The sequence below is a fragment of the Sturnira hondurensis genome, unplaced genomic scaffold (assembly GCF_014824575.4).
Source record: "Sturnira hondurensis isolate 20B ecotype Veracruz unplaced genomic scaffold, ASM1482457v3 Scaffold0002840, whole genome shotgun sequence".
Lineage (NCBI taxonomy): Eukaryota > Metazoa > Chordata > Mammalia > Chiroptera > Phyllostomidae > Sturnira > Sturnira hondurensis.
Window position 1 is genome coordinate 6,273,411 of NW_028075471.1, and position 24,398 is coordinate 6,297,808.

General features: G+C 38.9%; 1 protein-coding gene across 1 annotated transcript in view; it reads right to left on the minus strand.

Annotated features, from left to right (window-relative positions):
- Positions 1 to 24,398, minus strand: part of FHIT (fragile histidine triad diadenosine triphosphatase) — an 825,228-nt gene that overhangs the window by 170,981 nt on the left and 629,849 nt on the right. The window contains exon 5 of the mRNA XM_037040812.1: positions 21,188 to 21,256. Within this exon, the coding sequence (XP_036896707.1) occupies positions 21,188 to 21,256 (69 nt within the window). The remainder of the gene's footprint in view (positions 1 to 21,187; positions 21,257 to 24,398) is intronic.

Genomic DNA, 24,398 nt, shown 5'->3' on the forward strand with positions numbered 1-24,398 from the left:
CACCAAGACTACTCCAAATGTTTTGGAGCCTGTGTACTCCTTCGCTGATGTGAAAATCCTGAGGTTGGTTGCTTTCTTTCATGCATGTAATCAACATGATTCCAGGAGGGAGAAATTTAGTTCCTGTTTTGGCTGTTCACCTAATCCCTCACTGTCTTTATGTTTTTGGTTTTGTTCTCATTTCACCCTATTTTTATGCACAGTATTATGTCTGCTCATTTCTACACTGTCTTTCTAACTTTATTATATTAATATATTTTATTATCATTCTTATTCCCCATTGTCTTTTTTTTTCAAGTGCAATGATGAAGAACATGAGAGTGTGCACAGTCTAGGGAAACATCCTGGGGTGAGAGGCAGAAGGCCAGAGTTTCAGCCTCAGTCTGCTCTTGTGAGCAGCAGGACCCTGGTCCAATAAGGAAGCATCTTTGAACACCAATTGCTTCACTTACAAAATAAAGGTAAGTGTGTCAATCTCAGATGGGTATTATTACAAGGATTAAATGAGTTAAGTGAGGAAAATTATTCTTACAACTCAATAACAAAAAGACATATAATCCAAATAAAAATGGGCAGAGAGCCTGAATAGACATGTCTCCAAAACACTTACACAAATGGCCAATAATGATATTGCACAAAGATGCTCAATGTCATTAGATATCTTGGATGGCTAATCAATCCGAACCACAGTGAGATACCACTTTACAAGACACCCAGTACAATGCCTGTAATACAAAGTTAGAACATAAGTGTTGGTGAGGATGTAGAAAAGTGGGTCCTTCACACACTCTTGGGAGGAATGTAAATTGATGTGGCTGCTTTGGAAAATAGTCTGGCAGTATCTCAAAAGGTTAAGCAGAGTTACTAAATGACTCAGCAATTATACTGCTAGGTATATACCCATGAGAAATGAAAACGTATGTCCACACAAATACCTGTGCATGAATAGCAGCATTCACAAAAGCATTATTTCATAAGTGTTATTCATAGAAAAGTAAAACAACCCAAGTGTCCTTCACCTGATAAGTGGATAAACAAAATGTGCTACAGACATACTACAGAATTATTTTTTGACAATAGAAAAGTACTGATTCATGCTACATGATATATGAAACTTGAAAACATGAGGCTAAGTGAAAGAAACCAGCCACATAGGACCACACAATGCACAATGCCATTTATGTGAAATGTTCACAATAGGAAATTCGTAAAGCCAGAAAATAGATTGGCAGTCGCCAGGGGCTGGGGGAGGAAAGGAATGGGAAGTGACTCCTATTAGGTGTGGGGTTTCTCTTATGGTGATAAATGCTCAGGAATCAAATGGTTGTGGTAGTTGCACCCTGGATGAATACATTTGAGAGTATTGAATTGTACATTTTAAATTGGTGACCTATATGGTATTTTAATTATATCTGAATAAAACTTATTTTAAAAAATATGGAAGGTTCTTACCCTTGTGCATGGTGCACGGTGGGAACTAAAAATGGTCACTAATATAAACAGGAACTGACCTGGACATCAGTTTCTCCATTTCTAAACTGCAGTAGATTATCCGAGAGCCAACTCTGTTATTCTGAGGACCTGAGTGCTTAAATATGTTTGGCAAGGTCTTGAAAAGAAAGACTATTTGGACTTAAATAATCAGGAAATCCCTTTACAAGCTTGGATAGGACCAGGGTGAAGGAAAGGGCTTTTATAATTGCACGTAGCAATTTGGAAGGACAAATGTGGGAGTGATTCAGTCCCCTGTTTGGCCCATAGGAGGGCAGTTTGCTTAAGCAAATGGTTCATGATTGCAAGGAACAAGTAGGATACAGAGGTGAAATTATATTTGAAAGGGTTTTGAAAACATTGGCCAAAAAATTCAAACTTAACCCGGCATTGGAATGTCAAGCTAAGGAAAATTGACCTGCCATTTGATGTGGTATTAATGGGTGGTTAGAGTTCAAGTCCAGGAAGGTCAATAGGCTCCTCAGTCATATGTGGTTTTGCTTTCCATGGCTTCCGTTTCTCATGATCGACCGTGGTCTGAAAATATTTAAATGGCAAATTCCAAAGGGAGAGAGAGAGACCACATTCACATAATTTTTGTTGCAGTACATGAAGTCTATCCAGAAAAAGTACAGTCATTGTTACTAAAATGAGAACAATTTGTGCTACATTGATGTAACCTGGCAGCCAAGAAGAGTGGACTAGAATGCATATGTGTGAACAATGATGACTTCACTATACTCGTCAGTGGAGGCAGTAGATGCCATTGAGTGAGCATGTGTACTGTGCGGCCATCGCATTCAAAATAACATCAAGTAGAGCAACAAATCTGCATCAAATTTTGTGTTAAGCTTGAACACTTGTCCATGAAAACTATTCAGGTAATTCAGAAGGCTACCGCTATGGGCAACTAGTGATTGGCAGCTTCACCATGACAACATGCCTGCTCATGCACCACATCTCCTACAGAGTTTTTGGTGAAGCATCAAATCACCCAGGTGACTCAGCCCCACTACAGCACAGATATGGTATCCTGAAACTTCTGGCTTTCCCCAAAACTAAAATCACCTTTGAAAGGGAAGAGATTTTGAACCATTGGTAAGATTCAGGAAACTATGTTGGGGCAGCCCATGGTGATTAGGAGAACTGTGTAAGGTCCCAAGGTGCCTAATTTGAAGGGGAGTGAAGCATCATTGTCCAGTGTGTACAATGTTTCTTGTATCTTCAATAGATGCCTCTAATTGGCTCTTTTTATTAGTAACTATTGTTAACCTATTATTGTCTAATTCACAAATTAAACTTTATCATAGGTATGTACGTACAGAGAAAAAACATAGTACATATAGGATTCAGTACTATCCAAGGTTTCAGGCATCCACTGGGGGTTTTGGAAACTATCCTCTGAAGTTAAGGAGACACTACTGTACCACTTGGTAAGAGCATGAAGAAAGAGGATACGAATCAGAACAGAAGAGAAATGGTACAAAACAGTGACTGCTTCGACATCACAAAGGTGACAGAATGAAGAATAAATAATCTCCTTCCTCTCTTCCTTAACACCTAATGCAGTTAACGATAACAACCACAAAAGAATGGCACAAACCAGGGGAATTTTACCAGTAACCTCTGAACAGGGACTTAAGTACAAACCCACACCATAAAATTCAAAAGAGGGACCTAATAAGAGAAAGAAAGGTAGAAAGAACTGGAGAGAGGGAAAGAAACACAGGGAAAATAATTTTGGTACAACCTGGAGTTGCATCAAATTCTCCCACCCCAACCTTCAGAAAAAGCTTGGGGACAGAATATGAGTTGACACATTATAAGAATGCTCTCTAATTTCACACACAATCAAGAGACAAGTAGGCCAGAGGCAAGATTTGGCAACCTTGGGAAGCCTCCTAAAACCCCTAGAGAATAGAATCCCAGGACATCTGCCGAGCTGAGAATAGAAATAACTATGAGAGGTGTTTGTCAGAAAAAAAATGACAGAACTTGGTGAATGAAAGCACACGGGATAAAATAAAGAATGAACTGGTGATGAATCAAGTTTCCTGGCCTGGGTTGCTCAGAAGGGAGTGCCAACAGTAAGGGTGGGTGGAGTATGGGGCATATTATGAAAGAAAGAAATGCATTCGGTTTTTCAGATGCATAAAGTTAGAGCAACCGAGCTCTTAAATTTGGATATCCAGATCAGCCTAACCTAAAGCCTTCCAAGTTGTTAACCTTTGATAGGTGTGTGTGGAACTGCTTATAAAATGTTATTTGAAGATTTAAAAAGTGATAGCACCAGTAAATTCAGATTTTTTAAAAATTAATTTTTAAGGACCCTGGAATCAACTAGCTCCATGATACTTTAAATAGTTTTAAAGTTCAAACTCTCTTTTACATATTATAAAGCCAGTCTGAGTCATATTGCACTTAGAAAATAAGCATGAAAAAAGCATGGTAGGGAATAGAAAAACTGAGTATGTAACTTTCTCCACCAATAGAAAGGACAAACATTTCCAATTCTTGCAACTTAAAGACTATTTCATATGTCAAAAAGATTTGTAGTAGGTCAGTTTCAGGATTATTTTCTGTACCTTGATGAAATCATATAATTTTTAAACATCAGAAGTCAAGTTGATTCATAAATAAAAGTGGAATCACCAAACTTTGTGGAACTCTGTGACCAGTTTTGTGGAAGCTACTATGACTGGGGATAGAATTTAAATTAAAGGGAAGGTGAGAGATTCACCTGTGTGATGTGTTCAATTATAAGCCCCTAATGAAGTTCACTACCTCGAGTCAACCGAATATTTCCTTTCCAAAAGGTCCCATCCCCCTTCTTGCATACTCTGGCAGTGTGTGTCTCTGGCATTTGCTCTGTGAGATAATAACCAAACAGTCAAATGTCTTCAAATGGAGAGTGGTCTTGGGTGAACAGTAAGCCTAAAGGATGTGAACACAATTCCTCGGTTATGTGTACGTGTGCCATTGTATAAAAATTATACACATAATTCCTCGGTTATATATATAAAACTTTTTGTACAAAACCAGTCTTACTAATTTCCTAGACTTTGAGAACATTCTTCTCTCTACCTCAAATTGGGTATACTTAACCTGGGACTTAAAAAGTCCTAATAGTACTTACAAATCTTTAAGGTGTCTGTGTAAAGATTTAATTATTTTTTTGTTTGTTCAGGCAGAAAGTTTCCAGCTTTCCACAGGGTTTTCAAAAAGGTCTATTATCCAAAATGGATCAAGAACCTAAGCATGTGAGATGTCTAAAAATTAAAGACATTAAAAGTTCATTTAGTAAATCTATATAAGAGCCATCTTCACAGCTTTTTTGGAGATCAGTTCCTGGAAGTCCTAATGGCTCAACTGCCTCATGGCTCCTCCTCCCTAATATTTTCATATCCAAATCATTATTCTCTTAATATTTCCACCCATACAATAAAATTCCAAAGGAATTAAAATTATTCTCAGAACCATTTTTCCTCCTTTTCAAAGACTATTGTCACTTTGAAAACTGTAAATAGCATTTAAGATGATATTTAATTTTATGTTTGTGCCAACATTTAGTGGAAATGTCTAAGTTTTGAAATAGCAGAAAACTCACATTCCATCTGGTGTGTTTTCACTTTATCCCCTCTTCTCAGTGAATTTTAAAAGTCAATTGCAGTGTCGATATCTTTTCTGCTATGCTAATGTGGCCTGCAGGAAGAAATCAAAGGGTGGGAGTCCTCGGGGCAGGTGGTTCTTTCTCAATTGAACTAGTGTCACGGAATTACAAAGGGGAAATGCAGAGATGAACCTGTGCTTAGAAGTGACTGAGAAGAGATGAATGCCTCTCAGTTTGAGGATAGAGAAACTGAGCCCCAGACAAAGGGAATTGACTGAAGCCTCATTAGGGATAGAGCCGGGATGGATCCTCTATAGGAGGGAAGGAAGGTGGTCACTTCCTTCCCTGAACCTGACAGCCCTTTATCAGAACATATTGTTCATGGTACTTAGTGGTTTCTATTTTCTCCATAGTTATTGTTGCTCAGTTCTTATCTACATGAGACAGGTTAGTATTTCAAAGTAATCACTGGTGTGCCATTTTTCTCTGGACCTTCTTCTGACTAAATGGAAGTATATTTACTGCTTAGAAGTAGTCTTCTGTCCTCATCAACTTAGTTTCTAAGTGCAAAGGGCACTGGTCCAGTGTGAGGGAGAAATGATTCATGCAGGGATAAGAATGCCAAGTAGCTCCACCTGACCATCCTCAGACTTGAAAACAGAGTTCAAACTGGAGAAGGGATATAGATAAGAGAGCTATTGAGAGATAAATAGATAAAGATGGAAAGAGAGGGAGACAGAGGTTGAGAATAAGAGAAAAAGAGAGAGGTTGAGAGAGAGAGAAATTGAGAGAAATTAAGAGATTGAAAGAGAGATTGAGAGAGGTTGATTGAGGGATAGAGATAGATAGATAGATGCTAGATAGATAGATAGAGAGAGAGAGAGAGAGAGAGAGATAGGTTGAGACTGATAAAACACAAATATACACTAGGGCAATGTGCTCTACCCTTACCCTTCCCCTAATCCCCTGTCTGAATCCTCAGATTTAGACACATTAGCTTCATATTTGTTGCTGTAACAAAGTTCCACAAATTCAGTGGCTTGAAGCAACACTAATTTACTATCTTATAATTCTGCAGGTCAGAAGTCCAAAACGTGTCTAAATTGGCTAAAGTCAAGGTGTTGGCAGGTCCTTCCGCGGGCTCTAGGGGAGAATCTGTTTTCTCACCTCTTCCAGATTCTAGAGGCTGCCTGCATTCCTTGGCTCAAGGCCCACTGCCATCTTCAAGTCCAGCAATGACCACAGGAGTCTTTCTCAGGCTTATCACTCTGACACTCACTCTTCTGCTTCCCTCTTCCATATTTAAGGACCTTTTGATTATATTGGGTCCACTCATGTAATTTTGGATAATCCCCCTATCTTAAGGTTAGCTGATTAGAAAATCTAATTTTATCTGCTCCCTTAAATCTTTGTCAAGATCATGTGAGCCTGCTGAGTATCAGACCAGTATGAATTCCTACTTTATTTTTTTAAGACTATTGTTTTTTTCTCTCTTTTTAAAGATTTTATTTATTTATCTTCAGAGGGGAAGGGAAGGAGAGAGGGAGAAAAATATCAATGTATGGTTGTCTCTTGTGCGTCCCCTGCTGGGAACTGGCCTGAAACCCAGGCATGTGCCCTGACTGGGAATCAAACTGTGATTGTGTGGTTCGCAGGCCCAAGCTCAATCCACTGAGCTACACCAGCCAGGGCCCTCTGGGTATTTCAACTTAAGTGATAGGTCACATATGACTATGTCCCATGAGGTCTTTACGAAAAGTAAAGTCAATTTTTTCACTACATTTACCAACTACCAGTATATAGTGGTCTCTGTTAATGAGTGAGATAGAACACAGAATGTCTGCTTTTAAAAAATGACCCCTAATATCTTCTTTAAATTACAAAATTACTACATATTATTATATAAAGTTTGGAAAATGCCAAAGAATATAAAGAAAGAAACAGGCATGATCTATGATTCCATTATCCAGCCACAGTCCCTTATAATTACTAGGTGCTTATGCTTCCATTCTGTTCTTGTTCACACGCCACTCTTTCACTGAATACCATATCCCAGTGTATTACATCTTTAAAATTATTTTAAAGTACTCTTTTCTATATATAAATATATACCTTCAAACTACATTCCTCTATTTGGAATTCGAATTATTTCTCAGGATATTTTTCAAATTAAATAGAAAAGTTGTAATGCTTTATAGATACACACTCTGAGGTAATCTGGAAACTATGACATGGACACAAGGCCATTGTTGAGCCTAGAAAAGGGTAAAATAGAAATACCTGTTATTTTCTTGGCAGGGTATTGACACAGCTCCAGAATATAAAGGTACACTGGATTGTTCTGTCTTGGATTGGCCTATTTTAGAGAATGATGGTGGGGGCTCTCAGGGGCAATTTATTAGACTACATTTTGGTAAATTCCAGAAGTGGGTGGGTCCAGGGTCCAGGGCTGGCCTTTGTGACTTGATTCTGGAGTTACCAGCCAAGTCCCACTCACCTCTAACCAGGGGTGTCCAACCTTTTGGTGTCTCTGGGTAACATTGCAAGAAGATGAGTTGTCTTGGCCACCCATTAAATACATAAATCCTAACAAAAACTTGTGAACAGAAAAAGGTTTTAAGTAAATTTACGATTTTGTGTTGGCCTGCATTCATAGCCATCCTGGGCCACATGGGCCCGTGGGCTATGACCAAACTAGGCTAGACTAAGGCCTGATATTTCAGCTTAAAATCCCATTCATTCTCCATCAGTTTTGTTAGTTTGAAAAATACTTTGTCATCTCAGGAAAGGTAACAATGTGAAATACTTCTGTGGCAAGTGTGGTTCTTTCTGGAGAGGTGGTTTCCACAGGAAGGAAGGTAGTGCCCCCAGAGGAGGTGGGGTATTATAGCGGATAAAGGAAAACCACAGAGGTGAGGAATAGGAGAACAAGCCTCTGAATTCAGAGTGTTGGGGATTCAGCTAAATAAACATATCTTGAGAACCTACTCTATTAGATAATGGGATTTATTGAGTGTGAGGAAGCAGAAAGGACAGAGGTGATTAAGGCACCTCTGGGAGTTGAGAGGCAGCAAAGCAGAAGGGAGCTCAGACTCTGGATCCAGAAGGCCTCAGCATGAATCCCTGGTCTGTGATCTCAAAAGAGTTACTATGTTTTTCTGAGTCTTAGGTAAACATAACTCATCACCTCATACTGCATTTCATTGGATACATTAACTCATCAGCATGCTAATGTCATGATCACACCATATTCTCCTCCATTTGACAATATAACCAATTGATGAAAATTCTACTCTTAACCTCTCTCAAGAAATCTAATTCAGCCTCTAGACAAAGAAGACCAAGTGATGACTCTTCTTCACGTTCCTCATGCTCTTGATTTTGAGATGAGACCAAAAAGAAGACACTATCCCAGTGTCTCAGGGAAGGAAGGTAAATGGTAGATACACCGTGTGAATGAAAAATGGCTTAAGAAGACAAGTCAGGTTGCTCCTTTCAGGTTATTTCAGGTTGAGAGGGAAAAAACACAGCCTCAGTCTTCACATCAATTGACATAGCTGAGAGAACCAGCTGACTTACACATGGATTTGACCCAAATGCCCAAATTCCTTCCCAGTAACCCTGAAGGGTTTTCTAAGAAGAACCAAAATTCTTTAAAAAAAAAAAAAAAAAGAAGAAGATGCTGGAACAAGACTTCATTTCTGTGCAAAGGGAATATTCGATGAGTTCTTTAGTCACTGCATATGTGAGAAGGATTTCCAACAGGTACTGGCGCAGCTTCCCTAGAAGATATTTATGGTCCCCTGAGAGTGGTAAGCAAGGACTGTTTCTTTTTGAAGAAAAAACAAGGCAGTGATTTCCTTTAATATTTTAGTGTGTTTTCATGACATGAAAACACTATAAAGCATGGAAAAGTATTTAAGAGGTTCAATGCTCAGAAAGGATGACTTTGGAAATTGTAGATGCTTGGCTGGAAGGGGTGGATGACTTTCTTGTGTTTAAAAAAAAAAAACTCAAAAAGGAGTTATAACAAAGTACCTAGCTGGGAACTAGTGTGTTGTATCCTCAAAACAGACGGAAAATAAATCTTTGGAACATGCCAATTCCCTATACTCTAAGTATTACACATTTAATAGTAGAGAGGTGTTCAGAACCTATAGGATTCAGTGAAAATATAGGATGCAGGGTGTGTGTGTGTATAAATGACACTAAGGTTGAACAGAGATTGGAAACAGATCTGGAAACTGAAATTTAGGCCTGGAATTCATAGTCTCTAAGAAAATTACTTATTTACTATTTTTGAATTTTCCATAAAAATGAAGGATAATATTTTCCTCAGACCAAAGGCTTTGTTGTCAACCAGAATTTGGTATAAACAACCTTTGTCATCAGCTTGTGATAAGGTCTTGAGACAGACACTCATCCTCAGTGGGGTTTATCTTCAATTAAATGGCATTAATGAGACCTACCCTGCCAGGTTCATGGAGATTAAAGTAATGTATACATAGTGCCTAGCAGAGAGTACTGCTCTTCGCAGTCTCTCATTAAATGACAACAAAAATGTTATTCCATTACCAGTTTTCATTAGTCTCCCTAGAAACAAATATTAAAACCTAGAAGTATTTACTTATTTTTACTATTAACACAATGCTTTTAGATTTTTCCCCGTATTTCAAATATGGGAAAGATGAAACACACTGAGGCCTGAGTAGGAAGTCATTAAAGAACATTACAACATTAAAGAACTTGTAATACATTACTGACTTGATGTATAGAATTAAGAGCTATGCAGGTATAGTGGTTTTTTGCAGATTTTCTTGGTTAGAGAGAAAGTCAGGCATCTCTCATCTTGTTCCTCTAAATCTGGGGGTCATAAGAGTCTCCGAATAAGTTGTTTGCCAGTGAGCTAAAGCAACTTAGAAGCATCAGAAGAAAATCATAAGCCAGAATTTCTTTTTTCCAGGAGAGATTTCCACATTGTCTTTTAATGTCTAGGTAGTGGTAGGCTGCATACTTGTGGAAGCTTAAAAGTTTAACGTCCTCACAAATTATTGAGCTTCTATGTCTCTGAAGGCTGTTGGTCCATAGGTGTGCATTATGATGGTCACAGGTAAAGACACTGAATCTATTTAATCTCCCCTTTAACGTGTTCAAAGGATTTGGGAAACCTCCTGAGTCTTCAGAGAAGGTGGCCTCCAGAACCAGTCAACCACTCCAGCTTCCGACTGCTCACTCTCAACAATTACTTAGAATGCTCTCAGGCATGTCCTCAGGATAATAATGTTAATAACTATGTAAATCATAAATGCTAACATTAACTAAGCATTAACTCTCTACCAGACATTGCTCTAGGCCTTTATATGTAATCATTCAATTCTTACAGCAGTCCCATCATAAGCTCTATTTTACAGATGAAGAGGAAAAAATTGAGATATGGAGACGTTTCAGCAACTTGTTCAAAGACACAGAGCTGAAACTAAACACCAATCAATCTGCATACAGATCCTCAGGCTTAACCCCTACATGCTATTGCCTCAAAAGAACACTTAATGGCTTTCTTTTCAAAACTGGAATTAGAAAGTCCAACCACCTAAGTGATGCTTGATTGGACCACTCCTAGAAGAGCAATGGTCTACAGAAACAATGATCAAAACAATGGCCTGCCTCTTCTCCAAAATGCATGGATTGTTATGGGAACATTCCTGGTGAAATAAGTAGCCAAATAATAAAAACAACACAAGTAAATTCTGTGTAGAGGAATGCATCCTTGAAGTTATTTCATTTTTAAAACTTCACCAGTCTTTGATCAGGATGATAGAATTTAATTCAACAGTTGGATGACATATCTCTTATATTATCTTATTGTTTTGAAAACCAGGAAAAATAAATTACTGTCCTCTGGATTTGGAGGGCCAGAGTAAAAAAAAATGAGGTTGTGCATCAAATTACACTTTATGAAAACTGATAAAGTTGTTTAGATACAATAAACTCTAGAGTTTCACTGTCTAATTTGGTAGCCACTAGCCATGTGTAGCTAGTCTGAATTGAGATGTTCTGGAAGTGTAAAATCATAAGAGATTTGAAAAACTTATACATAAAGAGGATGTAAAACTCTCCTAAAATGTTTTATATTAGTCACATGTTAAAATGGTGATACTTTGGGCCCTGGCTGGTGTAGCTCAGTGGATTGAGCATGGGCCTGCGAACCAGACGATCACGGTTCGATTCCCAGTCAGGGCACATGCTTGGGTTGCAGGCCAGTTTCCCTGCAGGGGCCAGTTCCCTGCAGGGGATGAATGAGAAGCAACCATACATTGATGTTTCTTTCCTCTCTCCTTCCCTTCCCCTCTAAAGATAAATAAATAAAATATTTTTTTAAAATGGTGATACTTTGGCTAGACTGGGTTAAAAATTATATCAATAAAATGAATTTCACCTATTTCTTTTTAGTTGTTTTAATGTGGCTAATTAGAACTTTTAATTACATATGTAATTCACATTCCTCTTCTATTGGATAGTTCTGCTCTAGAATACAATGTACAATGTACAATATACAGATGGAGGACGCATGAATAAGACACACTTTTTTCACCATCAGGGATCGTGAAAAAGTAGAACCACATTTTGGTGACTCAGGCTGGAATTCCAAATACCAGGCTATGTTTCCAGGGATATATGTGCCTTGTAAGAAGCAGGCAACTGGGAGATCTTACTATTCTCTGCTGCTTTCTAAGAATGGGCTCTGCTTCCAAGCTAAGGGGTTTTATAAATGTTAATTAAAATAAATGTTCATTCTTTTGTCTAATAAATGACAGAATTGAAAAGCAAAAATACTTTCAAATGTTTTGGGGCTTTAAAATTGTAAGTTTTTCTTTTCTACTCCCCTTTAATTCTTGCTTAGTTTGCTTTCCATCTAGAGAGAGATCAAGTAAAATATTTGGAGGTTTTCTTTTTGAGACCATTGTAATTTATATCGATTGAAAATATCAATGCTTAATTCATATTTCTTCTTTCTGTATTCATTCATTTCTGCGCATAATTTACTGACTTATAAATAATTTAGTTTAAAAGTAATAACTTATTTATAAACATTGTTATTCCTGTTCCTCAAACTCTCAACTCTAAATAAAATAGAGTTGAAAAATTTTCTTATGTGAGATCTAAATAGTTTTCTTTAGTGGATCATAGGCCCCAAAGTTACCAAATTTTTGGACACTATTCTGAACTGACAGTTACTAATAGTTACAGAAAGAACCTTGAATAAAAATCTAATTAAAAATTTCAACTGGGACTTCTGGCCAAGATGGAGGCATAGGTGGAAAACACTGTGCCTCCTCGCACAACCAAATTTAAAGACAACAAATATTTAGAAACAAAAACACAACCAAACAGACAAAATAGTAAACTGTACCAAAGTCCAACAACAATGAACCATTCATCTAGACCTGTAAGGGGGGCAGAGTCAGCGGCCTCAGAGAGGGGTCCTGGCAGGAGGAGGTGGTGATTGGTCACCCAGGCAGGTGCAGATGAAAACCCAGTAAGGTTCGCAAGGTGGCTGGCTGACCACGGACACACATTTACATGCAGAGAAACCAGGCAGGTTTAAAAACAATCAGTGAGACAGACCAGGCAACCCAGGGTCCCGGCAACAGGAAATAAAGCCTAAAAGTACCAACTCGAAAAACTTTCAGAGGCTCATGTGCTGGGAGAGGCTCCTAGCCACACAGGAGAGTTTGCTGGGGAGACCCACAGGATCCCAGAACAGACACAAGCCCATCCACCTGAGAACCAACACCAGAAGGGCCCAATTTGCTGTGGGAAGTGACAGAGGGGACCAAAATTCAAGAGAGAGTGGAAAAAACACCATAGCTCCCTCTCTGACCCTGCCCCTAGTCACAACCCAGCAACTGGAATGACGCACCCCAGTGAACACCTAAGCTTCCACCTCTCATACATAACCTAATGACTCAAGCAAAACAGCTCAAAGCCCCAGAGCCAATATTTTTAAGCGACCAAGAGACAGCCAACCTATTGGATGCACAGTTCAAAATACTGGTGATCAGGATGCTCACTGAACTGGTTGATTTTAGTCACAAATTAGATGAAAAAATGAAAGCTACACTAAGTGAAATGAAGTAAATTGCACAGGGAACCAATAGTAATGGAAACAAATCTGGGAGTAAAATCAATGAAGTGGACCAGAAGGAAGAAAAAAATGACCAAAAAGAAAATAATGAAGAAGCAAGAATTCAAAAAAATGAGGAGAGGCTTAGGAACCTCCAGGACATCTTTAAATGTTCCAACATCTGAATTATAGGGGTACCAGAAGGGGGAAAGAAACAGCCACGAGTGGAAAATTTATTTGAACAAATAAAAAAGGAGAAGTTCCCCAGTCTGGCAAAGGAAATAGACTTCCAGGAAATCCAGGAAGCTCAGAGAGTCCCAAAGAAGGTGGACCCAAGGAAGAACACACCAAGTCACATCATAATTACATTAGCCAAGATTAAAATGAAGGAGAGAATCCTAGAAGCAGTAAGAGATAAGGGGACAGTCACCTACAAAGGGGTTCCCATCAGGCTCTCAGTGGATTTCTCAAAAGAGAACTTACAGGCAAGAAGGGGTTGGAAAGAAGTATTCCAAGTCATGAAAGCCAAAAACCTACATCCAAGATTCCTCTATCCAGCAAAGCTTTCATCTAGAATGGAAGGGTAGATAAAGCCCTTCTCAGATAAGGTCAAGTTCAAGGAGTTCATCATCACCAAGCACTTATTATATGAAATGTTAAAGGGACTTATCTAAGAAAAAAGAAGATAAAAATATGAACAGTGAAAGGATATCAAACTCACAGTTATTAACAACCACACCTAAAACAAAAGCAAACCAAGAGGACAGCTAGATCAGGAGTGGAACCATAGAAATGGTGATCACAAGGAGGGTTAACAACAGGGGAGTGGGAGGAGGAGAAGGGGGAGAAGGTACAGAGAGCAAATAGCATAGATGGTAGGTAGAAAATAAACAGGGGGGAGGGCAAGAATAATATGAGAAATGTAGAAGCTAAAGAACTTGTGCCACACAGACATGAACTAAAGGGGGGGGGGGAATGGGGAGGAGGGGGTGTGCAGGGTGGAGAAAAATGAAGGGAGGAAATGGGACAATTGTAATGGCATAATCAATAAAATATATTTTAAAAATAAAATTAAAATAAAAACTTTAGAAAAAAATTCAACCAATTTTTAAAAATGTACAAATGGTCCAATTAATAATTATTGGGTTAATTATTATTAACCCAATTTTTAATTAAGGTTTGATTGCAGCAGTCACTGTGAGAGGCAAGGAAGAAGACAGGCCAGGAACAAGGATTCCTTGGAGCAGGCATTTTCCAACTTAACTAATACACATCTTATAGAGTCCCACTGGAATATGTCTGTTTGGAAAGAGAATTCATTGTGGAAGGCAGATACAACCACACACAAAGCCATATTCAGAATAGAGAAGGAAGACCATAGGAGTGGTTTGACAGAGTGGTTGTACTTTTGATATTATGGATAGAGTAATGTGTGATTAACTTTCTCTTGCTTATTTCTCTCTAGCATGCGATTGAGCATATTCAAATGAGAAAGGGGAGCAGTTCTGGGAAAACTGACTTAGGGCGATAATTCTCAAAGAAGACTCTAGGGAAAATCCATAAAGGCGGCATGCTTTGTCTTGGGTTATGTCTAGATACATGTCCTCTCATCATCAGATACTAAATTTTTCCTTCCGCCACTGTTTTTTCTTGTGTCCAATCATTTCATGATTTTCCTTGGAGGCCACCAGTCCACCATTATTGCCCTCTGTGCTTCTCAACAATTCTACATGTGACAGCCTTCACCAAATGTAACTAACTAATCTAAGTTGTACACACCTTGAATTCTTATCTCTATTAGAGATAGGAAAAATGGCGAAAATAATTTTTAACCATATAAATGCTTCTCTACTAATTTTGTTTCTCACTTCCAAGGCACATTGAGATTTAACTCAGTAATAATATGACTTAGGAAAGGGCAAACCAAATGTCTATCCATCTCTCTTATCATTAACATAGGTAGCCAAAGAGCACGTGATGTCACAAATCATTAAATTACCACTACCATGTATTTATTTATTGGCTATATCACACCCAGATTCTTTGAGTTAAAAGTTCTCATAAATTTAGAAGAACCTACACATATTTTATTTATTCTGAACAAGGCATAACAAAATTTACATTCCAAAATTCTCAAATGCACAAAAGCTCATCCCTCAATATGAGGACAACATCGAACCCAGAAAAAAAACAAAGTTAACTGTCTCACTGAAACATTTGCTTTTTTTTGGAGCTTCAGCTGGAGATTCATGGACTTAAAGCCCATCATCAAATGGTGTGTGAAAGAGATCCAAGTTCAAATATTATTAACAGTATATAATTCTCTTCAGCCCTCCGGGCCAAAGGACATGATTTTAGCAAACTGATTTTGTTCATGCATTGTGTTAAACCAAGCAATTGTTTCCCCTAAGATATTTGAACCTACAGTTAGTTGCTCTCTTTGAAATTCATGGTTGAATTTGTTCAATTGCTGGTTGATATTCCCATGCTTTAATAATAGTCACTTCCTTCATCAGTACTGGGTTTTATATACAATGTACAATCAAAACCATTCACTGTTACCTGTAAACATCTGATGAATTGTCCAACATAGCTGTGAGAGTTGCTTATTTGGGATACAGCTATGGTAAGCTTAACAGAGTTAATGAGATGATGTACCATGGCATTAGGCAATGAGTGTTTCCCTCCCCACTATTAGTTGTACATGCTCTTTTATCTAAGGAAATATTTATGTCATTATCATAATCCTCATCAACTTGTCAAGATAATGGAGGGTCCACTGAGTTCAGAGAAGGCCTCACATAGCTCATATAAATTCAAAGGGCATAAATGTAGAAAGAATTTGGGAGCAACTAATAAATAAAATCTGCATAGAGAATCATAAAGAATGGGCTTTCTAAGAGATCCTGCCTTGGAGAGAGTAGAACTTGAGCTCAGTTTTGAGGGAAAGAAAAAAGGATCACCCTCTGAAATGGGGACGATAAATTAGTAAGCAAAATGTATAAAGACAAATCCAAGACAGAGAGCTGGAGGAAGAGCAGATGAAGATAAACTCAGGGATAATAATCAAGGTTGTAATAAAAGGAAGAAAGCTCCCAAGCCCGCTTTCAGCAGATACCACATCTGTACTTGTTAGACATACACGAGTGTAGGTTTGAGGGAGGTAAGTTACTTATCAACTTTGACAAGTGCCTACCAGACTTGCTTAGCAATCAGACAAGGTTTATAATTACTTCACCAAGTCTTTCTGATGAGCCACAATTTGCAGCTGTCTGCACACTGATTTCTGACAAACTGATTTTGTTCTACCAATGCTTCATTAAATTAACCTCAGAGGGCTGACATCACTATGTCAGAATCTCACCCAAAGTAGCTATGAGTTAATAAATTGCCCTTCTGAAAAGCAAGATGTTCTCTCCATTTAAATTATGTCAGGACTAGTAGGGAACTTCAAGTTCTTCTAGTTCAACACTTTATTTTTTCATGTAATTACTCATTTAACAAATGTTTACTGAAGACCCATTCTATGCCAGATTAGGTCCTTGTCCTCAAGGCTTTACAATGTAGTTAGGGATGCAGACATTGAATAATAAACTAATAAATTATTTTGAGTGACATAAATAATAAGGTCATAAACATGCAACATGATAGAGTTACCCGAAAGGATATAAGGGATTAACTATCTTAGACGGAGTGAGGTGATCAATGAAAAGAATTCTTTGAGGGGTGACAGTTAAGCTGAGATTTGGATGGAGATGTGAAGCCCCAGGACAGGAAGGAGATGAAAGAGGCCACAAAAAGGCCCTGAGGTAGGAACAAGAATAATATATTTGACAAAAGTAATTAGTAAGAGAGAATGAGAGTAACAGGAGCAAGAGAGGTAGGTAGGATGCCCTATTGAAGTTAAAGAACTCACCCAGGGCCAGAAAATTGTAAATAAGTAAGTGAGATAGTATAATTAATGTTACAGATAAGTGACACACACAAAGGACTAGACGGAGGATCCTGGGGGTAGTCATTTTGAGTGGTAGAGAGAAGAAAAGTACCCCATGAAACAGGCAGGGATCTCAAACTCGAAACTGTGAGGCAAAGCTTCATAAGAGACTGAGTGGTGGGAACTGCAGTGACCTAGAGAATGAATGGCATACCTAATAGCATTCAGACTCATTCAAGATACTTTGCGGGCAAAATAAAGCATATCATTAACAAATACATTTCGAGCAAAATAAAAAATATGAGGAAGCAAGCAAATCCCATGGATCATCAATATGCAACAATGAGCTGGAGGAAACGTGGGAAGTAGGCTGGGAATGAGAAAAAATCAATAGAGCATGGCCTAATGTAAGTCAAAGAAGAGTTACACTTTATTATATTTCCATGAACTAAATGACAAAGAATGTTTTATTAGGCAGTAACCAAATGCTGTAATACTAATAACAACAACAAAGACCCATAGTATTTGCTACAGAACTTACATAACTTAAAAAACAAAGATAATAATCAAATGGGCCAGATTTATAAAATTATGGACCCATGAGGTCCATACAAAAATGAATCACGGTCATTCACTCTGTGCTTGCATGGACCCAGGGATGGAAAGTTCCCCATGTCTCCCCACAAGGCACTTTTTACCAATTCGACCTGTTGTTACATGGAGCTGGGATCTGCCTCCTTGTCACCTGAAAGTCCCAGATCTTCCCCCGGAGCCACCTGACAGCACTTTAGATAGTTAGAAGCAGTGACCCTGTCGCTGTCTTCCCTGAACAAGTATTCCCTTCTCTAAACAAAACATTTCTACTGTGAACTACTCCCCAGATCACTATTCCCAGACTCTACCATCCTAGTCACCTTTCTGTGAACTTTCTCCAGTTTGTCACTGTCCCTTGTAAAAAGTGCCCAGAAAGAACACAGCATTCCCAGCTAATTTATAGTGTAGGGTTTCTTTATGCATTGTTTTCTATGTCTGCAGCAGTAGGAATACAATTGCATTTTACTAAGCTCCGTCTCCTGCTGTCCAAGTTCCCCCTTTTCCATCTTCCAAGCCAGTCTGTCTGTTTAATTTCATGGACACATGCATAATTTCAAGTGAGTGCCCCTTTCAGTATAGAGAAGGCTGTCCCTCATCACTCTATCATTTCTGATTAAAATCGGTCAGCCTAATGTACATCACATCCTGTACCAACAATGCAGTGCTTTGTGCTTCTCATGGCACTTTCTATGTATTATCTTATTTATTATGTACTCAAACTTTATACATAGAGGAAGATGAATCTGAGAATTAGTGGTTAAAGGCAGAGGGAGCATCTAATAATCTGGCTTTGAATACAGGTTCCTCATTTATCGATCATTGCTAGTTTTTTTGTTTTTTTAATATTTTATTTATTTATTTTTAGAGGGGAAGGGAAGGAGAGAGGAAAGAAACATCAATGTATGGTTGCCTCTTGTGCATCCCCTGCAGGGAACTGGCCCCTGCCGGAAACTGGCCTGCAACCCAAGCATGTGCCCTGACTGGGAATCGAACCGCGATCGTGTGGTTCGCAGGCCCGCGCTCAATCCACTGAGCTACGCCAGCCAGCATTGCTAGGTTTTAAAAACAAAATTAATAAGAAGAAGAACAGAAAGCAGCTACCTATTAATAGAGGTGTTGTATGTACCAAGTCCTGTAATAAACTTTTAATGTATAGTATGTTATATATTATACATAACAACCTCTGAAGTGTATTTACCTTTATCTCAGAGAGGAGGGAATTAAAACACAGAGATTAAGGGGATTTGCCCAATGTTACATGATTAGTAGTGGCACTGGGATTTGACCTAATTCTGCTTGTTTTCAAAAAGTTCAATCTTGTCATAGTCTCATGTCACAATCTCCCTCCACCTCCTTCAGTGGTTGCTATCTATATTACATGTTACTTACCAGTTGATTAAAAAAAAAAAACCTCTTGCAATAATTACTTCTCCTGAAATGCTTCTCCGAAAAGGTAGGAGGTAGGTACTTGTGTTGCCTCATCTGTGGGGGCAGAGACCCTATGCAGTCATGTACCCAAGGACAAGAGGGTAAGGCTGGGGAGAAAGGTCGTGCACCACCTCACTGCTGGGCACTGTGTTTCTAACTGGGCTGAAATGCAGCCCTGCAGCTTCCATCACAAACGTATTTGGAATATAAACAAGATTTCAAGGTGACAGTTCAACCAATAAAAAACCCCACAATGTTTTCAAGCACTTTTAATACCTTTTTAGCAGTAGTCACTTGTATATAAATCATGTGCTAATTTATTCATTAAAATAGTTTGTACTTGGCAACATTTTATTAACCTAAGTTTATGCCAATATGATCAGTAATTATATTTTTTAAAAACACATTTCTTTATAATTACTCCATAATTCTGATTTTCTCCCAATTTGATTTAAGCTCTTACCAACCTCAAATCACATTCCACATCCAATGAAAATGAGTTTGGATTATTACAAGATGTGACTTCAGGAAAGTCTAAATTTGGAGAGACATGATTCTCATACCTAGCCATGTATCAGGATCTCCTAGTAAATTTCTTAGACCCACAACATTACTAATTCCTCAGTGCCTTCTTGGAAGTGCCCCAGTGCCTCATTGGACTTCTTGGCAGTCCCCCAGTGCCTCATTGGACTTCTTGGGGAAGGAGATTTGCAGCAATTATCCTACTGACCAGCACTTGGGGACCAATGACTAGGGCATTTTCACCCTTCACAGATCTATTTCGGTCTTTGGAAAACAGAAAGCACACATAGTGAGTGATATCCCCAAAGTGTAAAACCAATTGCCTCGAAGGATTCAGTGAATCCCAGGAAAAATAAGTCTCAATACTAACTGTTGACCTCTGGTTCTCTATTTTCAGGGTCTAATAGCCATTTAATGCCCAATTATTGCAAAGAAACCTTAAAAATGCACAGTTTTTATGTAACACATTAAAATAGGGTAGAGATAGTTATAGGGGGTTAGCTGGTAGAGCCACTTGATAAACAACTAAAATAAAAAACAACTGAAATAAAAATCTCTCTCAGCCCTGGCTGGTGTGGCTCAGTGGATTGGGTGCCAGCCTGCAAACCAAAGGGCCACTGGTCTGATTCTCAGTCTAGGGCACATGCCTGAGTCACCGGCCAGGACCCCATTTGGGGGTGCATGAGAGGCAACCACGAGTTGATGTTTCTCTCCTTTTCTTTCTCCCTCCCTTTCCCTCTCTCTAAAAGTAAATAAATAAATTTAAAATTTAAGAAAAAAATCACTCTCAAAGGGTTACAACAGGAGTGTCAAATGGCTAAAATGATATCTCTCTCCTGTTTGACACCACAGCAGACATTGATAATCAATCACAGAACATTTCCTTGTTGCAGCGAGAAATAGCCTCAAAGCCTTTTCACCTGAGCACTCCAGGGCACCACTACCATCTGATCTGCTCTTATGTGTGCAGAATATATTTACCCTTCAATGGCAACAGTAAATAGTTATATCATTCAAACCAACCTAATCTTTGCTAATGATAATTCAAAGTTTGAATTTGAATAAATGCTATTTAGCAAGACAAGTTGAGTTCCAAAGTATTTTAAAAATTAAATGTAACATTTTACTAAAATAACCACATATCCATCTGCTTAATTTCCATTGGTTGTATAGATTTTGTCCTATGGAGACACCTGGTCATGGTTCCATGCAAGCATTTAGTGTCCTGATAAATGACAGGCAGAAATCTCAAGGGCATTTAGATTTTGCCCAGTTTCATTTGAAAAAGAAAGTCACTATAAATTCATTTGTCTTCAGTTCCCATAACGGACATTCTGGGCTACTTCACCTCTACTACTGCTTCCCAAGTCATATTGGGTGGAATCCCATCAAGACCATACACATGGTAATACATACTTAAGCTGCTTTCATCACATGGACAGCTCCTGTGATTACACAATAAGATCAGAGAAAGCAGACCTACCTCATCATAGATGCTGTCATTCCTGTGAAAGTCTCCAGCCTTCCTGGGAAGAACGTGGATGTGAACATGCTGAAAATATACAAAAAAGAAAAAGTAAAATGTCATTATCTCCCCATATATTCTCACACTTGACAGTGATGCTCTCATGAAGCCCAATTACTCCACATTGTTTCCTGCTGGATTCCTTTTCATAGGAAGATGACGTTCACCTCCAGTAACTTGATCTGAAATCTGCAGAGAATAGAGGCACAGAACAGGAGAGAACAACTTGGTGGCATATATGAAAGTGTGAGTGAAATGCCAGAGTGTTTTAGGGGCTCTGTGAAATTATTCATAGCTGTCAGTCTTGGTTGTATTTAGCCAATGCTTTGAAATGACAGCATGTCTTAAAAGGTGACAACAGTGCCTTTGAAACTGACAAGAAATAAGAATTGGCTAAAACAGAGAACTGCATAAGTAAAGAGCAAATGAGGGAGAGTAGGATGGATCATGGGCCAAATTACAGAATCCAGGCTTCAAATAATGATCATATAATAATAATATAAATAATTCTAATTTATTAAACTTTTAATTATTATGATAAGGAAGCTCTGTGCTCGGCATTTGTCACATTTAATGCCCTGAACAAGCCTGTGAGGCAGCTCTACCATGAGCTCCACGCAACTGATGAGGAAGTCTACTCAAAGGGCCAGGCCTTGCAGGCAGTGGTAGAGTCAGCACAGAAAGCCAGGGGGTCTGGTTTTTTGCCCCCGCCTTCTTCATCAGCACATACACTGCTTCTGTGATGTTAATCTTTTAAGCAGCCCATTTCTTTAGTCTACAAAAGTACCCAGGTAATATACATAGCAATGCTATTATACAGAGATTAGGACTCAAGGCACACAGCCTATGTAACTCAATATATTCTTCAAGGCTAAAGTGCCATTTGAAAGTTCTACTTTCCAAATAGCCTCTATTGTGCCTCCGCTGAAGTTAAACTTTGTTCCTGCCCTTGAGCTATATTCATGTGTTTATTAGAAGCCATGGGGAGGAATGTGAAAATGAAAAGCCGAAGTGTGGAGAGTCACAGAATCAAATATCATTCCCCATCACGCTCACCCTCCCTGATTACTGTGATCAGGCCAGAGCCTCCAAAGGGCCTTCAGAGAAGGCGAGATTAAAGGATCCTGTGGCCTTGCTATACAAGGAGGAGAAATGATACCCTGTTAAAGCCAAGGGAACAAGGCGGTCCAAGGTGAACAAAGTGGTCCAAGGTGAACAAAGCAGAGAGGAGCTACATATCAGCCCTTCAGCACAGAGTCCCAAAAGAGTGGCATGTTTTTGCCAGGATATTCTCCAAGGACAAAGCCAGTCACAGTTTCCTCAGCAACTGGGATGAATGTATACACAAAGACTGTGTGAGCCTAAGGAGACAGGGAGAAAAAGCAGACAGGAAAAAGTAAATCACAAAATTCCCATGGAACCAATTTCCTAGGAGAAAGCAGTACAAGACAGGCCCAGGGTGAAATTTCTTTAAGTCCATGGTCTGGCTGACTTAAAAGCAAGACCAGAAAAAATAAAATGTCACAGTTCAAGGAAACAGCCCATCGTTAGAAGGGGCCTTCACTCAATCTTTGCTTCCCCATAGTGCTGCTACCCTTTCTTCCTCTTCTCTATCCTTCCTTTCTCCCTCCCTCTCACCTTCCCTCCCTCCCTCCCTCCCTCCCTCCCTCCCTTCCATTTGTCATTTCCTTGTACTTTCTAATAATCAGGTATTCCTAACCAGGGTTCTGTAGTTAAACTGCCTAATGCAAATCCTGGACCTACCACTTACTAGCTGTATGGCCTTGCTATAAGACCTATGTCTTAGTATCCCCATCTAGGATGAGGATTATAACAATTTCTATCTCACAGAGTTGTTAAGAGGATCTGATCTGCTAAGTATGTACTTATTATGCTGCTTAGTATATAGTCAGTACTCAACATGTAGCTGCAGTATCATCACATTCTGGGAATGGTTCCCACACCAGCAGGAAAGATATTTAAGATGTTCCTTGTCTGGGGAATGGTTAAAGTTTCTCTGTTGCTCCAGCTTATTTCTGTTGCTTTGATGAGTGGTTCTCAAACTTGAACATGTACCTGGGGCTTGATAAAACAAAGACCACCAGGCCCCCAAGTTTGCATTTCTAACCAGCTCCTAAGGGTTGCCAATATTGCTGGTCCACCATCATACTTTGAGAATCACTGGTTCCCAACCTCTTCTCTTGTCAAATGTGCTAATGTGGGTGCCAAGGTCACTCACTGCTTTGCTTGGCTTGTTGCAGTATTGGAAAGCTATCGCTGCATGCTTCCCTGGCTTCCTACCCCCGACCACATTCCATGCCTTGTTCTGAGGGGAACGTCTGTTGTTGCCCACTAATAACATATAGCTGGCTGTGAACTTATATTAGGGGAACCTCCTGGGACCAGGTCCACCCCTGCTTTCATTTACTTACCCTTGCTCTCCTAGGTCTAGTGTTCAGAGCTATGTCTGTTGGCCCTGTTACCTATAGAAATAGTCCTGGGAATGCCACTTTTGATCACTGGCAACCATTTGAAATCACTGTGGTTCACTGTGACACTGAGGACGGGAAACAGTTTAGCGTACAGGTGATTTCCCCCTAAGGCATAGATCTCAAGTGACAGGCTGATCACAGGATCCTGACAATCCACTCAACTTCTCAGAAAAGAGAAATCATGATAAAGCCTGCCCAAAGTCTTGTTGTTAAGGAATACCATTGTCATCCTTCCCATAAAATGTCATACTGATAACCCTATGAACAGCACAGATGGGGATAACTTGACATAACCTATTCTTAGTGAATTCATACTGAGCCTTGGCTATCACAGTTTACTTTTCTAAATGCTAACAAAGCCTCTAATTAATAAAGCACTACCAAATTTTGCTATGTTTTACTATTCATTAGGGTTTAAATTTTGCTAGGGTTTCAAGCAGTACAGTTACTTGAGTTGAAAGTGTATTTTAAAAAAATCCACAATACCTTATATACAAAAACAAATTTCACGTTCAAATAAATTTCACAATGTTCATTAGCTTATTAAAGTATATGAAAGGACCAGATGAAAGATACTTTGTTAAGTTTGTTCGATTAGCAATCCAGAAAGTTACTTATGGAGCTCTGGGTTCTTTATTCACATAACATGCAATTACTTTTTTCTTTTTTTAAAAGTA